Source organism: Chinchilla lanigera, unplaced genomic scaffold, assembly GCF_000276665.1.
Source record: "Chinchilla lanigera isolate Chin_1 unplaced genomic scaffold, ChiLan1.0 scaffold00015, whole genome shotgun sequence".
Classification (NCBI taxonomy): domain Eukaryota; kingdom Metazoa; phylum Chordata; class Mammalia; order Rodentia; family Chinchillidae; genus Chinchilla; species Chinchilla lanigera.
In genome coordinates, this window is record NW_004955416.1 from 5,503,620 (window position 1) to 5,523,394 (window position 19,775).

At 45.7% G+C, this 19,775-nt stretch overlaps 1 protein-coding gene across 1 annotated transcript in view; it reads right to left on the bottom strand.

The window, feature by feature from the left end:
- Rasgrp1 (RAS guanyl releasing protein 1 (calcium and DAG-regulated)) overlaps nt 1-19,775 on the bottom strand; it is a gene marked incomplete at its 5' end in the record, with an annotated part of 67,579 nt that overhangs the window by 9,590 nt on the left and 38,214 nt on the right. Inside the window, 12 exon segments of the mRNA XM_013512606.1 lie at nt 3,254-3,403; nt 4,152-4,188; nt 4,861-5,005; nt 5,663-5,772; nt 6,524-6,628; nt 8,005-8,085; nt 9,368-9,643; nt 11,855-11,971; nt 12,461-12,634; nt 15,625-15,778; nt 17,630-17,761; nt 18,762-18,824. Coding sequence (XP_013368060.1) covers nt 3,254-3,403; nt 4,152-4,188; nt 4,861-5,005; nt 5,663-5,772; nt 6,524-6,628; nt 8,005-8,085; nt 9,368-9,643; nt 11,855-11,971; nt 12,461-12,634; nt 15,625-15,778; nt 17,630-17,761; nt 18,762-18,824 — 1,544 coding nt within the window.

Genomic DNA, 19,775 nt, shown 5'->3' on the forward strand with positions numbered 1-19,775 from the left:
TGGATAGACTGTTCTGTAGATGTTTATTAAGTCCATTTTATCTGTAGTATAATCAGGATGTTTGTTGTTGGTGGTGGTTTTTTTTTGGTCCAGATGATCTATTAATGAGGGTAGGGTATTGAAATTCCTCACCATTATTGTATTGGAACCTATCTTTTGCCTTAGGTATGACTGTTTTATAAAATTGGAGTTCTGATATTAGTGCCAATAGATTTACAATCATGTCTTATGATGAACTGATCTCTTGATCATTATCTAATGAGCTTCTTTCATGTTTTTTTTTGTCTTGAAGTCTTATTTTGTCAGCTATAAGAATAGTTACTCTTACTTTAGGATTCCTTTCGCTTGGAATATCATTTTCCATCCTTTCAGTCTGTGTGTATCTGTGAAATGAGCTTTGTGTAGACAGCATATTGTTGGGTTTTGTTTTTTTAATCCATTCATCTGAATTACAGTACATTTAGGGTTATCACTGAAAGGTATGCATTTAATGCTTGTCAGTTTTTAAACATTCTTTGGTCTTTTCCTCCTCACTTAATCATCCTCATGATATGGTAGTTTACAGTACTGGTAATGTTTGGTTCTTTTCTGTTTCACTTCTGTATATCTGTTCTTTAGTAGTTACCTTTCTTTCATTTCTAGATACATGACTCCCTAAAGCATCTTTTGTAAGGATGGCCTGTTGGTCCTGAATTCCCAGAGGTTTTGCTTATCTTGGAAGTTCTTTTTTTCTCCTTCATCTGTGAAGGACAGCCTTTGTGGGGAATAGTAATCTTAGTTGGCATTTAGGTATTTATTTTCTTTCAAAAGTTAGAATACATCATTTGATTTCCTACTGGCCCACAGGGTTTCTGTTGAGAAATCTGTTGGTCTAATGGGGTTGCCCTTAAATGTAACTTGGTCCTTTTGTCTTGCAAGTTAAAAAAAATTTTTTTTGTCCTATACTTTTTGGTTTTGGCTGTCCTGTATCATGAAGGAAGTTCTTTTTGTGTTATGCCTATTTGGGATTGTAAAAGTTTCCCTTACATGGATATCCATGTCTTTCCCAAGATAGGGAAGTTTTTTGGTGCCATTTCATTGAGTAGGTTTCTATCCATTTCTTAACTTTTATTTCCTCACATTCAGGGATTCCAATGATGTAGGTATTGTTTAATAGTGTTCTAAAGATACTGAATGCTGTCATTTTTTTTGTATGAATGTGTTGTTTCAAAAGACTTGTCTTCAAGTTCCAATATTCCTTCTTCTGTTTCATGTAGTCCATTGTTGAGGTTTTCAGCTGAGTTTTTAATTGAATTATTGAGCTTTCATTTCAAAGACTTCGGTTTGGTTCTTTTTTCAAAATATCTGCCTTTGCTGAATTTCTCATTTGTATCTTGCACTGTCTGCCTAATTCATTTAATTTATTTGTATTCTCTTCGAGCTCACTGACTTGTAAAAAATCATTGTTTTGAATTCTTTATCAGGTATTTCATCCATTTTAGTATCTTCACTATCTGTTAGTAGAGTTATGATCTTTTGCAGGTATCATGTTACCTTTTCATATTTCTTGTGTTCCTACATTGAAATTTGCTCATCTTATGGAAGTGTAGCATCTTGGGTGATTGGTTTGTTACACAGTGTTAGCTTTATTTTTAGCTAGGAACTGCAGCGTAGTTTCCCCAAAGCATCTCTGGCTGTGATAGTGAGTTTAGGCACGATGTGTAAGGCATCCGAGTCACAAAGACCCACTGTCTCTTGTTTCAGCTGAAGTGCCCACAGGCAGGAGGAGGAATGGCTTGTGTCTGGATCCAGGCAAAATTTGTCTCAGGGCTTCCCTTGGCTGTGCACTCCCAGGGACAGAAGCAGGGCCAGGGTGATGGCTGGGGATCTCCCTAGCTCTTCCACCTGTCATTATGCAGGGTTAGTGGGAATGCATCCCATTTGGAGCTGGTGCAGTTCCTCTGAGTCTCCCTTGCTGGGGTAGAGGACAGCCAGAGTGTTTCTCTTAACTTCTTCAGTGGGAGTCCCAGGGAGCACTCATGACGTAGTATTTCCCTTCCTTCACGACTTCGCTGAACTTCCAACCTTTTCCATGAAGTCTTCACCAAAAGGACAGGGCGTGCTCTCTGTTGTATATTTGTCATTTGTGTCTCTGTAGCCTATGTGGCTTATAGCACATACCCTCCTGCATTGTTTCTAATGCTCTAACTAGACAGAGGCAGTCCTTTCTTCCTGGGAGTCTAAATAATATTTACAATCACTGTTATTCATATACATATATATATATATAAAATCTGCCTTAAATTCACTATGTAACCCATGCTGCCCTCAAACTCATGATCTTCCTGCCTCAGCCTCCTGAGCACTGAGATTATAAGCCTGCATCACCATGGCCAGCCCAATTTATCTCTTGACTATTTAACTTTTTTCAGTTTAGTCCTAAGAGTTTTCTTGCAGGATTTGAAATTTTAATCTGCAGGCTTGTATTGCATAGGCGTCTTCCTCCATGTCCTCCCTGCATTTACTGTTGTGTTTTAGAACGTTGACAGTTACCTCCACCTAGCCTCTGACGATTCCCAGTCTAGAACCTGGTTGTAAATTAATGGGTTCAGATTCTTCTCCTGGAAGAAAATTAGTGGCATCACAGGTAGCCACTCATCCAGTGTATGCTTCTTGCTGCTAGGTGTGACAGCAATGACTTTTCCAGGATCCTCATGAGCTACAAGCAGTGAGTTTGGTTTGCTCACCCTTCATGCATAGTTGGTCTCTGTTACTGTGCAGAAACCAGATTCGCAGCTGCATGTTTCTGGAAATGGAATCATGAAGACCTGTGGATTCAGCTTCCACTCCTTATTGTTCGTGGTACACTTCTGATCTGTGGAGACGTTACTCTTTGGTTCTCAATACAGCTATGCCTTTTAATATGCTGTCTACATTCCATATATTGTGTATGTTATAATATACACATTACATACAAAAGCACACACTTACTCCCTATCACTGTTTTGAGTTGGGGATGGAGTAGGACAACTGTTAATTTGGGCACAATCTTGGCAGAAGTCAGTATGTGTACTTGGTGTAGGTGCCCAATGAACATGTGCTGACTTTTAGGCCTAACCTGCACTGCTGTTCCAGCCAAAGTCTAGGTGTGGGAGGGGTCGGGAATAGAGTTCAAGGTTAACTCAGACATAGACACGTGGTTATCTCTCCTGCCCCCAAATTTTTGCCCTTTTCTGTGTACTTTCCAAGAGGAACATTCCCAGTGTCTACTTACCATGGAGCAGATCTCTACCTCCCAGTGAGCAAAGGTTGGCTGTTGGTGCCAGGGAGGTGTTCTCCATGGGAGCTGCTGGGTTTTTGGTTCGCTTCTTGCACTCGAACACCACCAAATCTTTGCACTGTTTGTGGCAGTTCATCCCACAGTCTGTGGACAAGACACTTTGGTCAGGAAGTCTCACCTCTCTTCTGTAGGTCTTACCACCAATTCACACAGTGCTCTCCTGTCAGGTGTGTCCGTGCTCTCTTCTACAGCTGACCTCACCCAACATTTCCAGTGACCTAGCACTGTCCCTGGCAAACCCCTGCCTCACAGGCCTGTCTTAACCCTTACCACCGAGTGTCGTAATCTGAAGGAGCACCTGCTATCCTGGAGGGAAAAGATGGTATCCTGGTCATCCTGTATACCTGCCCTACTCTAGGGAGACCCTCCGGAAGTGCCCAGCTGCTAGGTCTTACTTTTTCTTCCTTACAGTACAAGGTCTTCTTTCCCCTACTCTTTAACTGTCTTACTCACAAGGAAGGGCACTTACATCCGTGAATCACTGATAAAAGGAAAGAGGACAAAGACCTTTAGTAATCATTTATCTTGTTTCAGAGTGACTCAGTCCTTTTCACTTTCGTGACTATACAGGAGCTCAGTCTCCTCTATGCCATCTCTACTTCCAAGTCAACCAAGGCAGAGAGAAGGTCTTGTACAGGGAAACTGCTGAACCGGCCCCCCAGGCAGCCCTCTCCCGTACAGTGTCCGTCACGCTCAGGTGCTCTTGGGAAGCTAGTTTGGAGATGAGGCTCTGAAATCCGCCATGAAGTTGTGGACTGAATGGACAACTGCAGTGGGTAAAAGTGAGCCTCTCAGACCAGGGAAAACAACGCAGTGGCCAGTGCTAACTTACCTTTACATCGATATCCTTGTTTGATCACTCCCCAGAGCTACGAGACAAACGAGACAGTGCACCACATGTCATTATCTGGCGTGAGGCTTCAAACTGACATCCATGCTTTATTTTCCCTTGTTCATTCCCTAGCTCAAGTTTATCTCTTGAATGTCTTGTCCTGACCTTTAACTGAAAACAGGAAATATTTGTGGTCACCAGAGTCAAATGTTCTCCAGAAGCTCACTGTAGTGGCTTTATGACTAGGTCTTCTGTAGACCTGAAATGGATGAATCACACACCTGACAGGCTCCTGCAGACTCCATTCGGACAGAGTCTCTCTGGTCAGGAATGTGGGCTTAGGAAAATTCTTGGCCGTGGTGAGACAGAAGGGGCAAAGCTGAGGTGGTCTCTTCAAGACAGTGTCTTCTGAAGGGAAGGGAAGATACCTCATAATTCTTTTTTCTAACATTTGAAACAGTATATTGAATACTTGAAAAAATATATGCAGAATTCAATATTTCTGTACTAATAACACCAGGCCTAATGTACCAGGGAGGAAAAAATCAGGCAAAGTGAATGGAAGTGAAGTCTACCCGCCTGAGGACTGGGTCCTTCTGGGTGTTTGCTTGGGCTCTAAGCTGGGATGAATGCATGAGGGTTGTGAGGTCTGTGCCCTTCTTATTCCTGGCCTTTAGTTCCACCCTGATGCACTCCAGGGACAACTTACAAATCCAGCACAGTTGTCACAGAAAGTGGGCTTCAGGTAGGTGGTCTCTTGGAAGTTGTGAGGAAATCCCAGGCCCAGCTTGGAGTAGATGGAGCTGGCCCTCATGAAGTAGGCCGTGATTTCGTCCCTGCTGATGAGGCCTTCCCTGCCAGCACACAGCAAGCAAGGATGTGAGTGAGGGGAAGGTGGCAGTGCCACTACAGTCCGTACTGCCCGCGGATGCTTCCAGGAACACCCTCACAGGAAGGTTAGAGGACAGCATGTAAAACGGGGTGAGGCAGCGTGACTCACCCTCACAGGTGTTCTTTGGCCAAACTAGGTTTTCCCAACTAACCTGACCACTAACTGCAAGGGTTGAAATGATGTGAAATTTGTGTATAGGGAGGGAAATACCTGTGCTACAGTTTCTAACTGTAGAAAATACTTAACTAGGTCCCCCCCTAAAAAATAAAATAAAAATAAAAATAACTAGGTCCCAGTAGCCATACATGTGACTTCTCATAATTAAAACAATATATATAATTTTAAGGACAGAAAGCATTAACATTATTTTCCATAATCTGTAAGGACAAAGCAAGAAAGAACACTAAACTTATTTGTAGTTGGCTGTTTGCTAAATTGGTAGGTTTTTGGACTCTTCAGTTGTGAGTTATAAAGCATCTAAATGTCATAGTCTCTTGTGGTCCAAACTAGGCAGAGAGGCCTTCACTTGATGGCTATAAACACACCACTACTTACATGTTCCTGGGGATGCATCTGTAGACCTGCTCTCACCAGTGGGCTCATACCCACGCATCCTCACCTGTCTTTGTCCATCACACAGAAGGAAAACGGGAAGCTTGCAGCAATCTTTTCAAATTCTTCCTGAGAAATGTATCCATCCTGGTCATGATCATAGTTTTTAAAGACAGACTGTGAAAGAGGAGTTTTTTTGGTGATTATGAAGGAGAAACCAGTCTGTTCTTTCCTAGTTAAACAACAAAGGGGCTGGGGCAGATAGGTAAAAGGCTCTTAAAGCCTGAATAAGGGGAACACAGAAGTGCACTCCGTAAGCTGATGCGCAGATGTGGCAGGTCACGTCCCAGGCGTTTGTGCCTTCCACGATTAGCACCTGCTGCACCAACCCGGGCTGTGCCTACCACCAGATCCCTGCAGAGGGGGAGGGAGGTTCCCAGACCCGGCCCCTCTGCTGCTCAGCTCAGATTGCACCTCCTCGGGGAAGCTTGTGAGCAGCCCGTGCTCCTCTGTTCCCATTTCTGCTTAGTCTTGTGTTGTCACATGAGCGTGGCCCACCATAATCAAGGCTGGATGTCTGTAAGTGCCTACTCTCCTCAGAGCAGCCCGGGGAAGTGAGTCCAGTAGTGCCGTAACGTTTCGATTTCCATTCCTTTAACCATAACCATACGAAACTCAGACTTCCCAGTATCTTTCTACCTCCACTCAATGATTTTTAAACAAATGATCTGCTAGGTCTTTAAGAGCAGTCAAACCTGCCCCATATGAGACCAAAAAGGTTTTGCCGAACTGTAGCCACCAGGAGCCACAGTACGAGAAATGGTTCCTCTGGGAGCGGGTCCCGACTTTCTCACATGTGTTTGGAGCGCTCTGTTCCCCACACCAAGCCAGATGTGCCTGCCCTTTGTGTCCTGACAACTGTACTCACGTCCACCATCCGCTGCACATGTTTGCTGATGGTCTTCGGGTCAGGTTTGGGTGATACTCCGGAGGCCCAGTCTACCACCACCGGTGGCTTGGAAGGTGTTAGCGGCTACGGTGAAACACGAAGAGAAACCCTCATGACTGTGATGCAAGATTATAACTGACAGCGCCTTTCCTTCCTGGAGCCCAGCAGTCCCACAGGCAGATCACTCTGACTGCAGTCGGGGAGCAGGCAGCACATGCGGAATTGAAATCTGTCCTGGAGTACTGACTAACACAGGTGTTGAGCTTTTGTTTCCAAAGTCTTCATACATACTATCTCCAGCTCCAGATAGTTTAAAGTCCTCAGTGTGCCTGGGTTTCAATTCCCTGTCCATTAAAACTCTTGTCAGAGCTATCTAGTGGTCTGTATAAATGAAATGTCTTCTGTGTTCTCTAGCCTCTTTTTATTTTTGAAACAGTGTCTCACTACGTAGTTTAGGCTGGCCTTGAACTCACTATGTACCCAGGCTCTCCTTGAACTTGTGGCAATCCTGCCTCAGCCTCCCAAGTGCTGGGATTACAGGCATGGGCCATAATGCCTGGCCTCTGGTCATCTTTTAGTAGAGGTAGCTGAGAAAAAAACTGGTTAAAAGGCAAAGACACAGGAAAAACTTGGAAGCTGCACAAGTTGAGATAGAATCCATTTGTAAACATTTGAAATTTGATCCAAATTAAAATCTCTTCTAAAAACAGGAGCAATGAACCTTTTCATTAGAATGCCGCTAGCACTGTGGAAGTTTAATATGCTACATATTTCCAGTGAACCCACTTTCATTACAATTGGGAAGCTAAAACTTGCTCTTTTGGTATAGAGGCAGTGAAACAGCCACCTGAAAGGTCAGCTGGATTTCTTATGGGCAGCACCTCACCCCTGGAATACCACTTGTTCTGGGCTGGGAGTCTTCCCAGGAGACTCAGAGGATTTTACCAGCCTTAGGGAAGGCAGGGGAGATAACCTATGAGCTTCCTGCTGAGTACAGCACTAGGGCTAAGGGCTATTTTGAGTTTCTGAGCAGAAGAACCAGCAGACCCCTCTTTTCAACCCAGAGTATCACAAGATACTGGGCTTTTCCACTGAACAAAGTGGAAATCTTCCGAAGTGTAGTTTTTGATTAGTACGTATATTTGTCCTTTGAACATCAAAAATCATGAAACAGCTTATGTGGGGTGAATTCTAAACAGGTGCAGGTTGCCACTCTGGTGTTTGATTCCACCCCGTCTGACACGGCACATCATTATTTCGTGTTCACACGGCTGTCCCTTCGCCTAGATCACAAGCACTTTGCCATCAGCAACGATGTGCCTCACAGTGTTGAGAAGTCTGTTCCTAGGACAAGGTCGGGCACGTGTGGAAGTAATATGCCTACTAAACTAAGTCTGTTCTTTAGGACGCACAAATTTGGGGAGCGCAGGCGTCACACAGGATCAGTGTGAGCAACTCACCGGGGCTCTGTGGTTCCTTGGTTCCCGGGCATAAGACAGTTCATAGATTTCGTCTTCAGTGTAGTACAGATCCAGGGATAACTAGATCAAAGCAGAGTAAGGTTAACTGCTAGGATGCTGTCTGCCTTTCCTAAGACTGATACGTCTATCTTGCTTCCTCTTCAGTAGTTTAATCTTGGTGTTTAGCAGTTTGTTTCTACGATTTAGTCTGGCCTGTGTAACACCTGCTACTATAGTAGGGAAAGGTTTAGTTCTTTTTTTGTTAAAATGTAAACCCTGGACAAGTCCCAAGGTGCACTTTCTAAAACTGATTTAATATCCATGATTTACTATCTAAGCCTCTGCACAGAGCTGATAATGTCTTACATGGAGATCTGCCAAGGTCACCTGGCCTAAGCGAAAGGGCTAGAACAGCAAGAGTAGGCACCAGCCAGATATGAAGCATGGGACTCTTATCAAAATGCTCCTGCGAGGCAGGAAGAAGATGTGGTCATTATTCCATTTCCCCCTAAAAGAAACAGGTTAACTTTAGAACTAAAAGAACTGAGAAATTCTGCCAGGGAGTAACCCCTCTCAGGTTACAGAGGAGGAAACTGACATGGAGTGTGTGGGTCCACAGTCACCAACTGGCGAGCCAGGGTCCCAGGTCTCGAAGGAAACTTGGCTCACCCACACCCAAATCCTAGTTTCCATACCACTGAAAAGTGCTTGGCTACCGCTGGTCTGAATGTCTCATTCAGCCAGTGGTGGCAGGACCCAAAGAATAAATCTGTTGTGTTGTGTTGTTTTGTTCTAACTCACTGCTTTGCCATTTTTTTTTTTTAAAGAGCACACAGTCTATCTGTTACCAATTCTTTTTTTTTTTTTTTTTTGGTCTTTTTGAGACAGGGTCTCGCTATGCAGTTCAGGCTGGCCTTGAGCTCACTTTGTAGCCCAGGCTGGTCTCGAACTCACAACGATCCTCTTGCCTCAGCCTCCCGAGTGCTGAGATTACAGACACGTGCCACTATGCCCGGCTGTTACCAATTCTTAAATCCAGATTTACGATCAGCTCCTCCTAGAGAGAGCGTCACTACTTGTGCTACTGTAGGGAAACATCCCTCAAAGTCCAAGGGTACAATGCTTAACAGAAATCCTCTGAAGTCCTCCCACCTGGGTCTGAGTCAAGGCTCCGTCACTTAATAATATGTGGTTCTCTGACAAGTTATATCTTTGTGCCTCAGTATCCCATCCACAAAGTGGAGATATAGTACTTTTACTTTACGAAGTTTTTATGAGGATTAAAGATGTGAACATTTGGTAATGGGTATAGCATGGCACCTGCAACAGAAGGTGCTCTGTAGCTCTCCAGAGTGACCCTTACCGTCAGCAGGTGCACCAAGTCCTTGTTGGCCTCCAGGGGTGGGGCCACCTCCTGTAGCTGGACCAGTTCGTTGATGTGATTGTACAGGGCCAGCAGCTTGTGGACGTTCACCTTCCCGTCCTCCAGGTAGTCAGGCATGGCTTCATACAGGGAAATGAGGTCCTTGAGGTGCACCCCCAGGATGGGGATCTTGAAGCGGGTGCATTCCCCATAGGCTCGCCGGTAGTTATCATAGTTTCTGCAGGAGGAGAGTAGCTCAGTCATCTCGCCGAGAACCTACGAAGAAGAACAGACCAGTCACAGGTACCCCCGGGCAGCATGCGCTGTCTGTAATGCCACCTGGCTCGCTCTCATCCCCTAGCACGATTTCACACCAGCCCTAACCTGTGGGGCTGGGGCGTGGGGGAGTCATCTGAAAGGCAGAAATTCTGACTCCCCAGTTAAAACTTCAGTGTGTCAGGTGTCCCAGATTTACAAGCACAGGATATGCTTTAGTTGATTTTACTACATAACTTAAAAAATTTAAATAAGGGGACATACAGACACAAACCATAATGTGACATAAAAATTAAGATAATTAAAAATTTTTTGAATAAACAGTAAATGTCCCTCTAACACCCACCCATAAGATTCCTTTCCCGAGGGTCTTCAGAATGCTTCCAGAGACACAAAATGGGAGGTCGTAAGTGTGCCTTTGTCAGTGGCATGGAAACAGCCGGTGTGTTAGGTGTGGGGCCGCGGTACGCTACTGTGCTACTATTTATGAGGCACTCCATGGGCCAGGATTCTCCAGTGTGGCCTATGCCTAGGGAGCAGTGCCTTTCCGTTCAGAAACTGAGACCCTGCACCAAGGAGGGTTTAGCCTAGTTCCCAGCAAAGGGCTTGGGTGAGGATGAGGCGGAGGCCCTGTGATCTCTTTAGTAGTGCCCAAGCCCTCTCTCAACCCTGGAAATGGGCACGGCTGCGCAGCAGTGCAGAAAGGGAGCGGCCAGGCTGGTGTTCTATTCGAACACATCTGGTCCTTGTCCCCCAGCACTCACAGCCCTGCTACCCATTCACGGAAGCAAAGGTGTACAGAGAAAGACCGGCAGTCACATCATCTCACAGGGTAACCACATCAGACACTGCCCAAATTCTTCTAACAAAATTGTGGCTTGAAAAGTACCATTTCCCCACAAAGAACTTGAGATTTGGAGTCGGTCCCCCTTAATCACTTTGAGGGGACGAGAGGGCCTCTTCCTCACACCTTTGGCAAAACTGCATGTGAGTGAGACACATGATTAACTCACAAGACAAGGGCTCAGTTGCAAAAAAGGCATTTCTGTTTCCTCAGAAGGTGAACTTAACTATTAGGGGACACGCTTCAACCTTTAATTTACTAATTCAGGCTGAAGGCCACCTCGAGGGCCAAGCAACTGCAGACCAGAAGCACCGCTGGAGGGAAACTCAAGCTGAAGAGAAGCAAGCTCTAATTTATAAGCTAAATGACACAGGACATGTCAGTCTCTGCGGCTCTCTCCCCCTTGCCTCTGACACATGGGGAACCTTGACGGTTGTCCCATCTGACCTCAGCAGAACCGTTAGGAAAGGAAAAGGTGACTAACGATTACCCTTTCGACCTGCGCACTGAGGACAGCTCCCCACAGGCCCTACATTGTGATGGCAGAGAGAGTTAACCAGGTACTCTCCAAAAGGGGACTACACAGCTGGGATAATTGGACAGGGCAGTAAAGCCACAGATTTCCCTCCCTCAGAAGAGAGCTGCCTTCCATGCCAGCTGCAGACAGCCAGAGTTTGAGGACAGAAAGGTCCCATTACACTAAAATGAAAATGTATAAAAGCTATCATAGCTAACTCATGCCGTACATGGCTGCCTTGAGGTTCTCAGTAGAGCATGGTGGTTTATAGCAACAGCCCTATGTCATAAAAGATTAAGCTGTATTCTGTAACATCTAAATAATAGAGAAATGTGCACAGGACACTTAAGGGAAACAGTCCTTACTAAAACATTTTCTGTTACAAAACGCTATCTGAAGAGCTCATCTCCACCTGTCTGGGAATATCTAAGCATGCAGGAAATCATTCTCTAAGTCTTCTGGAGAGCCAGGGTTTTAATGCACCACTGTGTAACTATACCCCACATGCAAAACACCGCAGTGAGGCACTGGGGCAAGCGGGTGAGCAATAAAGATGGTGACTAAATACTCAGTGGCCTCTGAACATGGGAAAAAGACACACATCGCTTCAGCTGGCCCAAGAGAGAAAGATGTGGTGACGCCACCTGAGGCCAGAGGGAATCAAAGACACTCAAACCCGTAACTTTGCCACCCTGTGGGTCCCCTCGGGGTGTGGCTCCTTGTCCTCTGCCTGTTGGCCAGGGACGGTGTGGTTTGGAAATGCTCTCTGAGCTGCCTCTCAAGAAGAAAATGTTGGTGTTTATCCTGGGAAGGTCACCTGTAAGAGTCCTGAGAAGACAGCAGCACCGACCTTATTGATTTCATGTGGGACGTGCGAACTGGTCTCCTTGAGCCTGGAGATGGAGCTGTGACACAGCCCACCTATCACAGCCATCAACGTATTGAAGTTCTGTAGTTGGTGAAGCTTCTGTGACAGAAGACAGATGACAACAGAGTGACTGCACACGCCAGTTATACAGGGAGCTTAGTGGCTCTCGCCTGTGCTGTGACCCTTCCTTACGCTGGTCGCTTAGTGATTACAAGGGGCAATTTTCTGTTCATTTCTCCCTCTCGCTGTATTTCTGCCTGATGGATTCAAACGTTATACCTCTCCCTTTCTTGCAGCTCATCTATGAACCACCATCTAAGTAGCAGTTTCCCACAATCACCACGAGCACCTGTTCAGCGCAGAGACTGCTCAGCCCTGGGTCTGGGGTTGGACTTAAAGATCTGTAGCTCTAATATACCTCTAATGAGTGAGTGGGAAAATAGAAATATCACCCTATGTAGGTCTGGGGACAGCGTCCCACCGGGACTCACAAAGGAAGAACAGCTCCCAGTGAAGACTAGGCTGGAAAAAGAAATACAGCTAATTTACCTCACAGCCCAGGCTGAAAGGCTCAATCCAGTCACTCACCTGAGCCACATGGATGAACTTGATGAAGACTTCTGCCCGGAGCTGCGGAGTGGGGCGGCTGAGAACCATCAGCTGCACCCACTGGGAGATGCCGTTGCATAAGGCAATGGACCGTTCCATCGTGGGGTTCTCCTTCACACAGCTATTTACAAGGTAATTTTGATAATCAGAGAACTGGAGGAAGAAAAACAACCATCAGGCCTGTGCTCTGGTATTCCAGGAGATCAGCGGGCAAGTGAGTTCTGTTCAGTAATGGCTGGGAACCTCTATGGGACAGACAAGTCTGTGGCCTCTTCCCCTGCCTTTTGCCATGGGCCAACAAGAAGGGTGGCGGGGGAGTCACATCATGGCTCCTCTACATCAAAATCTATTAGTTGTAGGGTACGTACACTAATCCAAATACTGTATTTGAGCACATTCTGTTCCTATCCCTACTAAATTCTAAAGAACAGTATAGGAGAAAAATCTCATTACTGATTCCAGCTCTGCTTCTAAAATTAAAAAAAGATAATTCCCCTCATAAAAACAAATTTTACCCAGCTGTTATCTTAAACATGTGATAATAAAATCTGCCCTATTTAGAACATGGAATTGTTATAAAGATCAAGCAAGTGAATGTGTGAAAGCACTTTAACTTTTCAAAGTGCTACATAATTGTGAGGTGGTGCTAATGGAGTGATTATTTCCTCATGCTCAAACAAGCCTCTTGAATTTCTTTCCTACTCATGAACTTGAGCAGAGGCCAAGCAAGAGGGGCACACAAAACTTGGTTAACTGTATAGTCAGTGACCAGTTTGCCAGTCTGGCTATGGTTAACAATGAAGCAGCACACAGAACCACAAGGGGTTGGCAGAGTGGGTATAGGTGATGACTGTCGATATTAAGTCCCTGTCACAAGAAGCCCCTGCACAAACAATATAGCCAAGAGGCAACATGTCTTCCACGTTCCTGTGGGAGGCTCTGGTGCTGGGCCCAGTCTGAATGCTTCCGAAAGCAGGTGTGGTTGGGTGACATAACCAGCCAGCAGGAAGTGCGCGCAGTGATATGACTTTGGAGGGAAACACTTGAGAGCCAACAGATGGATGATTGCGACACTGCCATTCCACTGCAGCAGAGACGGTGGGAATCTCAGACAAGACGAGGCCTGCATCATCTGGGTTCTGAGCCACTCCGAACCTTGTTAAGCACATAGTATACGTGATAAATAATCTTTCATTTTAAGTCACTGAGATTGTGGGTGGGTGTGTAGGGGGTGTTACTGCAGTACACCTTGGTCTTGCCTCGGTAGTAAATAGGCTGAGGAGAACTCCCAACCTGAATGAAACAACTGCATGTTAACAAACCCCACTTTACTGTGCTGTGACTGCTGATGGGCGGGAAATCTGGGTAGGGCCAAAACCACTCCTTAAAAGAGACATAGAAAGCACAATTCTTCCTGGTTCCAGAGATGGTTGCTATGACTCATTCCAATGAACACATTTTCATAAACTTCCCCACTACAGATATACCCATGAACCACTATTTTTTAAAAGAATTGTTCTCTTTAGGAGATGTTATAAGGAAGAGGAAATAGGAAATGCCTTTCAATTCACAGTAGAGATAAATTTCCCTCCAAAGTCATGTTGGAAAGAAAACTGGGAAATATGTTTAGAACTGTATGGGAAAAACAGAAAATCCCTGGAACAGTCTTCTCTGAAGGGACTGTGCCAGTCCAAAGAAATGGAGGTTCAAACTTTTTTTATGTGCAAGTAGAACACTGCTCAGCCCTTGCAAGACTGGCTCGGATTGCTTGCTTGGTGCTGATTTTTCATCTCTGCCTCCACTGGTCCGAACTGTGCCATCGAACACACATCCTGCAGGCCTTGGCCCTGCCAGCTTCTCCCCAGGGCTCAGATTTCCAGCATGGTAAGTGTCCCCCGCAGTGGCTTTCAGCTTTCGCTGGTGTCCTGCCTGCCCCATGATAGGGGAGGCTCTGCCAAAAGGAGACTCCGCAGTGCAGCCCTGGTGGGTTCTGGGCTTCTACGGAGGGGGTCCTGGTGAAGGCTAGGGGTGAGGGGGATGCCTGGAGATTCATTTCCAAATGGAAGCTGGGGGATCTGTGGCCAGTTGGACAAATAGCCGTGTGAACACAGGAGGTATGACAACATGGGAGAAAGGTCTGAAATAACTTCTGTAACCTGGTTTGCAGGTCTCCTCCAGAGACGACCCAGTTCAGCACACTGGTGCTGAGAGGCACATGGTCCCAAGCCTCGGCTTGGATTCCCATAAGCTATGCTGACCCTGCTCTCGTCAGCCCTCTGGGCTGGCTCCCATTCCCTTGCCTGGGGTATATGGGTTGTTCCAAGGAAGGCATCCAGCAACTTGCCATCTGTATTTCAGAGCAAAGCCGAAGATTGTGCCTGCGGGTGGGGTGCAGCCTGCGAGGAGTGAGGGTGCCCTTGTCAGGGCAGCATGCTGGCCAGTGCGGGTCCCACTGGTATCTGATGCCACTGTTCTCTGGTATCACATACGGAGTTTGGAGGGTTATAGTGAGGACAGGATGCACGTGTATGCTCTCTCGTTCTTGATGATAAATCAGAATCCCTCTTTCCCCCCTCCCCACTCTAGTCCAGGTTGCCCCAACAGCAAAGATGAGGTCAGCACAGTTTCTGTCTAGAAGCATGGTAACTGCTGGGTCACCTCCTTAGGGTCACCATCCCTAAAGCACCACTTTAGGGATGAAGGTATGTTCTGGGGCAACCTGCAGCATCTATTTTATTGTGGGATTTTCCAGAGCCATCAAAAGCCTATTCTAGAATGAATCCCAACTCTGAGGGGACATATCTCTGCTGTTTGGAGGAAGATTAATGTTTGTTTTTTCTGGAAGGCTAATGATTATCAGGGATAAAGGAAGGGTGTGCACTCACGTCACGTATGCAGGGGGCCATGCAACCTGACTGAGGGGTGGGGCAGAGTAGCCATGGAAGGAGCAAGAGAAGGGAAGCCCAGCAGGGGCAGCCAAAGGAATTCAGGTGGCACCTATGTTCTCACCACAGTGTCTGCTGAGAAATCGCCCCAGCACTGATGGGGCCTCCAGTGTTCTGCGACAGACAAGCTGTCCAGTTTCCCTATGTATTTTCAGAAATCTCCCAGAACAGGTTTCCTCCTGCCCCTTGGGTACGTACAGATATCCTTCGAAAGGACTTGAACTCCAGGTAGGTGAGGTGCTCAGATAGCTCTTCTGGTTCCAGATGGTCAAAGAGCAGAGAGACTTTCCGCTTCTTGCTCGTATTTGATTTTATCCTTTGAGTAAGTTTCCTGGACCAGTCACGAGCATTGCTTTTGTGTGTACATATGGAAAAGGAGAAGCCAAGGAAAAGGAATAAATTGCAATGCTTTTTGCAAGTAAATCCATTAGCGACACCCACAAAATAGACAAAGCACCGTTTGTCTACCTCTCCTTGGCCAACACAATGCATTTACAGCATTTCCCCAAATCCGTCTTTCTATGGCAGCAACCAGGAAGGCTGGCTGGCTTCAAGAGAGCCTTTAGAATGCATCACAGGCACAGGGTGAGTTCCCATTAAGGCAGGGCAAGGGCGGGGTTTGGGCCATGGCCAGTTTCCTGACTCCCTGGTCCAGCCCCTGCTATGCCTGCTTTCTGTGGCTGCTGGGGGTGTCCCTTCATGCTCCTGAGGTGATGGCACTGTTTGGTTGGAGCTCAGCAGTTTTCATACATGAAGGGGTCAGAGAATCATAGAGAGAAGCCATTAGGTGCAAGGAAAAACATGTAGTAACCTGTAGTCATTCTGGGTAGAGTGGAGTGATTTCCTCAGATGTCCCCAGCCTCTACAATGACCAAGGAATCTGAGCTGACCCTAGAGTGCCCCTCCTTTGTATTTCCTCATAAACAGCTCATGTGTTTCTTAATTAGTTTCTATTCCCAACACTAAGGAAGCAGAGGAAAGCAGTCCAGTTTTGGAAGGCAGCTGGTTCAAATCTGTATTTTGCAAGGTAGTGTTCCTGGGTACCCTGCCTCTTACTAAAAGGGCTCAAGGATCCAGTGAGCTTGAGAAATAGTATAAATTCTATACCTCTCTTGGCCAATGAATATGTTAGTTTCTCAAATGCAAAAGGAGAATTTACCCCATTGTTCCCCAAATACAGCTGGTCAGATAACATCTCACAGAGTAATTCCTAAAAGATATACTGTAGAAATGATCGGCTGAGAAAGGTCAGCCAGGAAATACTGGGGAAGGAGACTTAGGTATGAGAATTGTCCAGGCTATAGGTTCTTTATCTTTAAAATGGAAAAACAAAACCAAAATGTTACTTAGAAAATTTTCTTTTCTCTTTCTAGTTGTACAATACTTAGCAGGGAAGTACAGAGACTCCAGACTGATGAGATTGCTTTGGGGCCCTGGAAGGTAACTGTGTAATCATTTCTACGTGGTGGAGAGTGTAGCTCTGCTGTGCCCCTAGATTGTCTGCCTGCGATCCCAGGGCAGTCACAGTTCCCCACTCAGAAAATCAGGACTTGGAATGAGCTGATCTCTAGAATATGTTCCATTGCTAGAATTCTATATCCTAGAGATTTTCTCTACTGCAAAATAATGTGGCTATGTTATCAGCATACAATGCATATGTTTCCCTCCTCAAAATTAGGAAAAACTGATTTTCCAGAGTGAGCCAATTACATGAATGAGAAATGCAAGGAATAAGCTGAAATTTTCGTGAGATCCCTTTCCAATCCTGGAAGTTTAAGCATCTTTCCCAGACACCTATGTTATAAACCCTCTGCTTAATGCCTTTTCCGGCACTTCCTCTTCTACAAGGTCAGAGCGTCTTCTGCATCTGCTTCTGAAGGGGCAGAGTCCAGCCACCACCCTCTCGGTTTCTCATGGTCTGGATGCACCTTAGTTAAGGTCTTGCTACCTGATTTCCTGACTGGGATTTATTTTCTCTGCTCCTGTACACGAGTCACATGCGGCTGGCCACTGGAGGTTTCTCAGCTTCCTACTGAACGTCAAGCGTCTGCTCTGGTGAGACGACCCGGGCCTGCCCGTCTGAGGGCTCCTCGGCACAGTGAAGGGGCGCAGCTGTTCCCACCAGGAGTCAGTCCATAGCCAAGCAGCCAGGACTACAGGAGGGCGCTGACTCCAAGGAAAGAGCCCAAACCATGACACTCACATTTGAGTTGTGTCGATCAGGCGGCAGTGCGCCTCCTCCCCGTTAGCTTTCACCAGTTCCTGGAACTCCTCCATAGTGTTTATCAGGCTGGCATCCACTTTAAACATGATCCAGAATTCCGTTATCCAATACCTACAGGGAGGGAATTAAAAATCACAGTCCAGCGCTGAAGCCAAGGGCTCAGATGGGCGGGCTCACGCAGGAATTTGCAGCTACAAAAGAGGTCTCTGAGAAAGAGAGGCTAATGTGTCCCACTGTAAAAGTGCTGAGGCCGGGAGCAGAGAGGAAAGGTGATCTTCTAGTGACAGTCTTCAGTGTCACCACACACAAGGGCTCTGATAAGACCAGGCGTGCGGTAATCAAAGGAGCCGCATTGTGTGCATCAGAGGTAGGTACAAAGGAGAGAACTACAGACAAACCGACTGTCCAAAAACTGGGCCAATGAGCCCATACAGTATGCTTTTTCACACGTTAGAATATTGTCTCACCAGGGAAAACAACATTTATAAAAAGTCTTTAAGGACTAGAGAACATTCTTTCAGGGGCTGGGGATTTAGCTCAGCGGCAAACATGCCTGCCTGGCAAGCGCAAGGTCGTGAGTTCGGTTCCCGGTACCGGAGAAAAACCAAAAAAAAAAAAAAAAAAAAAAAAGAGAACATTCTTTCAATAGAAAGTTAAGTGCAAACTATAGGATATAAAACTAGGCGCATTTTTATACCAACTATGTTAAAAAAAATCCATGTGGGAAAAAGGAAATGTACGAAAATAGGTAGCTGGATGTGAATGATTTATATTACTTTCTGAATTTAAAAAATGTATAATCAGCTACATTACCTTTATAATTAGGAATGAAAATAAATGCCTGTATCCCTCCCTATGGCACTTGACACCAAAATGCTGTAAAACTGAAAAAAAGTACTGGTGTAAGATCTTGGCTCAGGTACCTCAGAAGAAGCTCACTGGCTTCCGCGCAGGACTTTGCAGAACTGAGGCCTGCCCTTTCTGGGGTGTGCAGCGCGTACGGGTCTATGGATGTGGGGGGAAGGCAGGAGGTCAGGAAAGACCTAGAGTCCCTTGCTGGAGCCTTCTGCTTCACCCAGCTCCAGTCTCTAAGCAGGAGCAGAAACGTTACCTTACAAAATAGCAGATCTTCAGACAAACCCCTGGTGAATTCTTTGCCAAGGCGCTTTTATAGGTAGAGCTGTGGTTAAGGGAAACAGCAACTGTTACGGAAACCAAGCACCTTCCATCTTTGGAAGTATCTGCTCGAACGGCCCCATGACCTCTTGCCTGTGTCCCAGAGACTAGCGTCCAACTGAGTCAGCAAGCTGAAGAGGGCAACTCCTTCTATCTTTAAAAATGCTTCCAGTAACTGATTCATGCAGCAAAAATTTGCATAGTGAATTACAAAAGGAAGAATTATATATTCAATTATAATAATTCACTGTCATGATAGTTAAGAATAATGTGAAAGTTACAACGCATGCACCCAGAGGATGTCACGGTACAGGAACCTTGGCAGTTGAGAGGACAAGTCAGACAAAGCCATGGGAATAATCCAGAGGGCACTGGAGGTTACCTCAAGGGTCCTCATCATCCTAAATATTCAAGAACAGGGAAGAACAGAAAAATGTCATGAAATTTACATGTCTTTAGGGAAAGGATACTCATTTGTTTTAAGAGTTGAAGAAATGAGATATCCAATCCAGTGACAAAGCTGAGTGGGTCTCACCACCTTCTTTCCCTCAAGAGACTGAGAAACAGCCTATGGGACAGTGTGCCCCACAAGGCCATGCCTCTTCCCCCTCAAATCTGTGATGAAACGACTGCAATACAGAGTTCCATGAATTCTAGTGCAGCCCATGAGAGGAATCCAGTAAGCAAGCCAGCAGAAGTCACAACTAACTGGGGTAGCAGTGGTCTTCCTTTAGTGGGTATGTGTGTTCTGATCCTTGGAAAATTTAGAATTAAATATAGAAAGGTAAAAGGGAGTAAAAATCTTGTGCTAATGTTTACTTGGAAGGCAACCATGCATTTTGAAACTTTATAAGCCTGTAGCATTTAAAAGCATATTAGAATAGTAGCCTTTAAATTTCAGTTTAGAATGTGTAATTAAGTGCTTTGGACTTGTGGTTTTATATTGAAA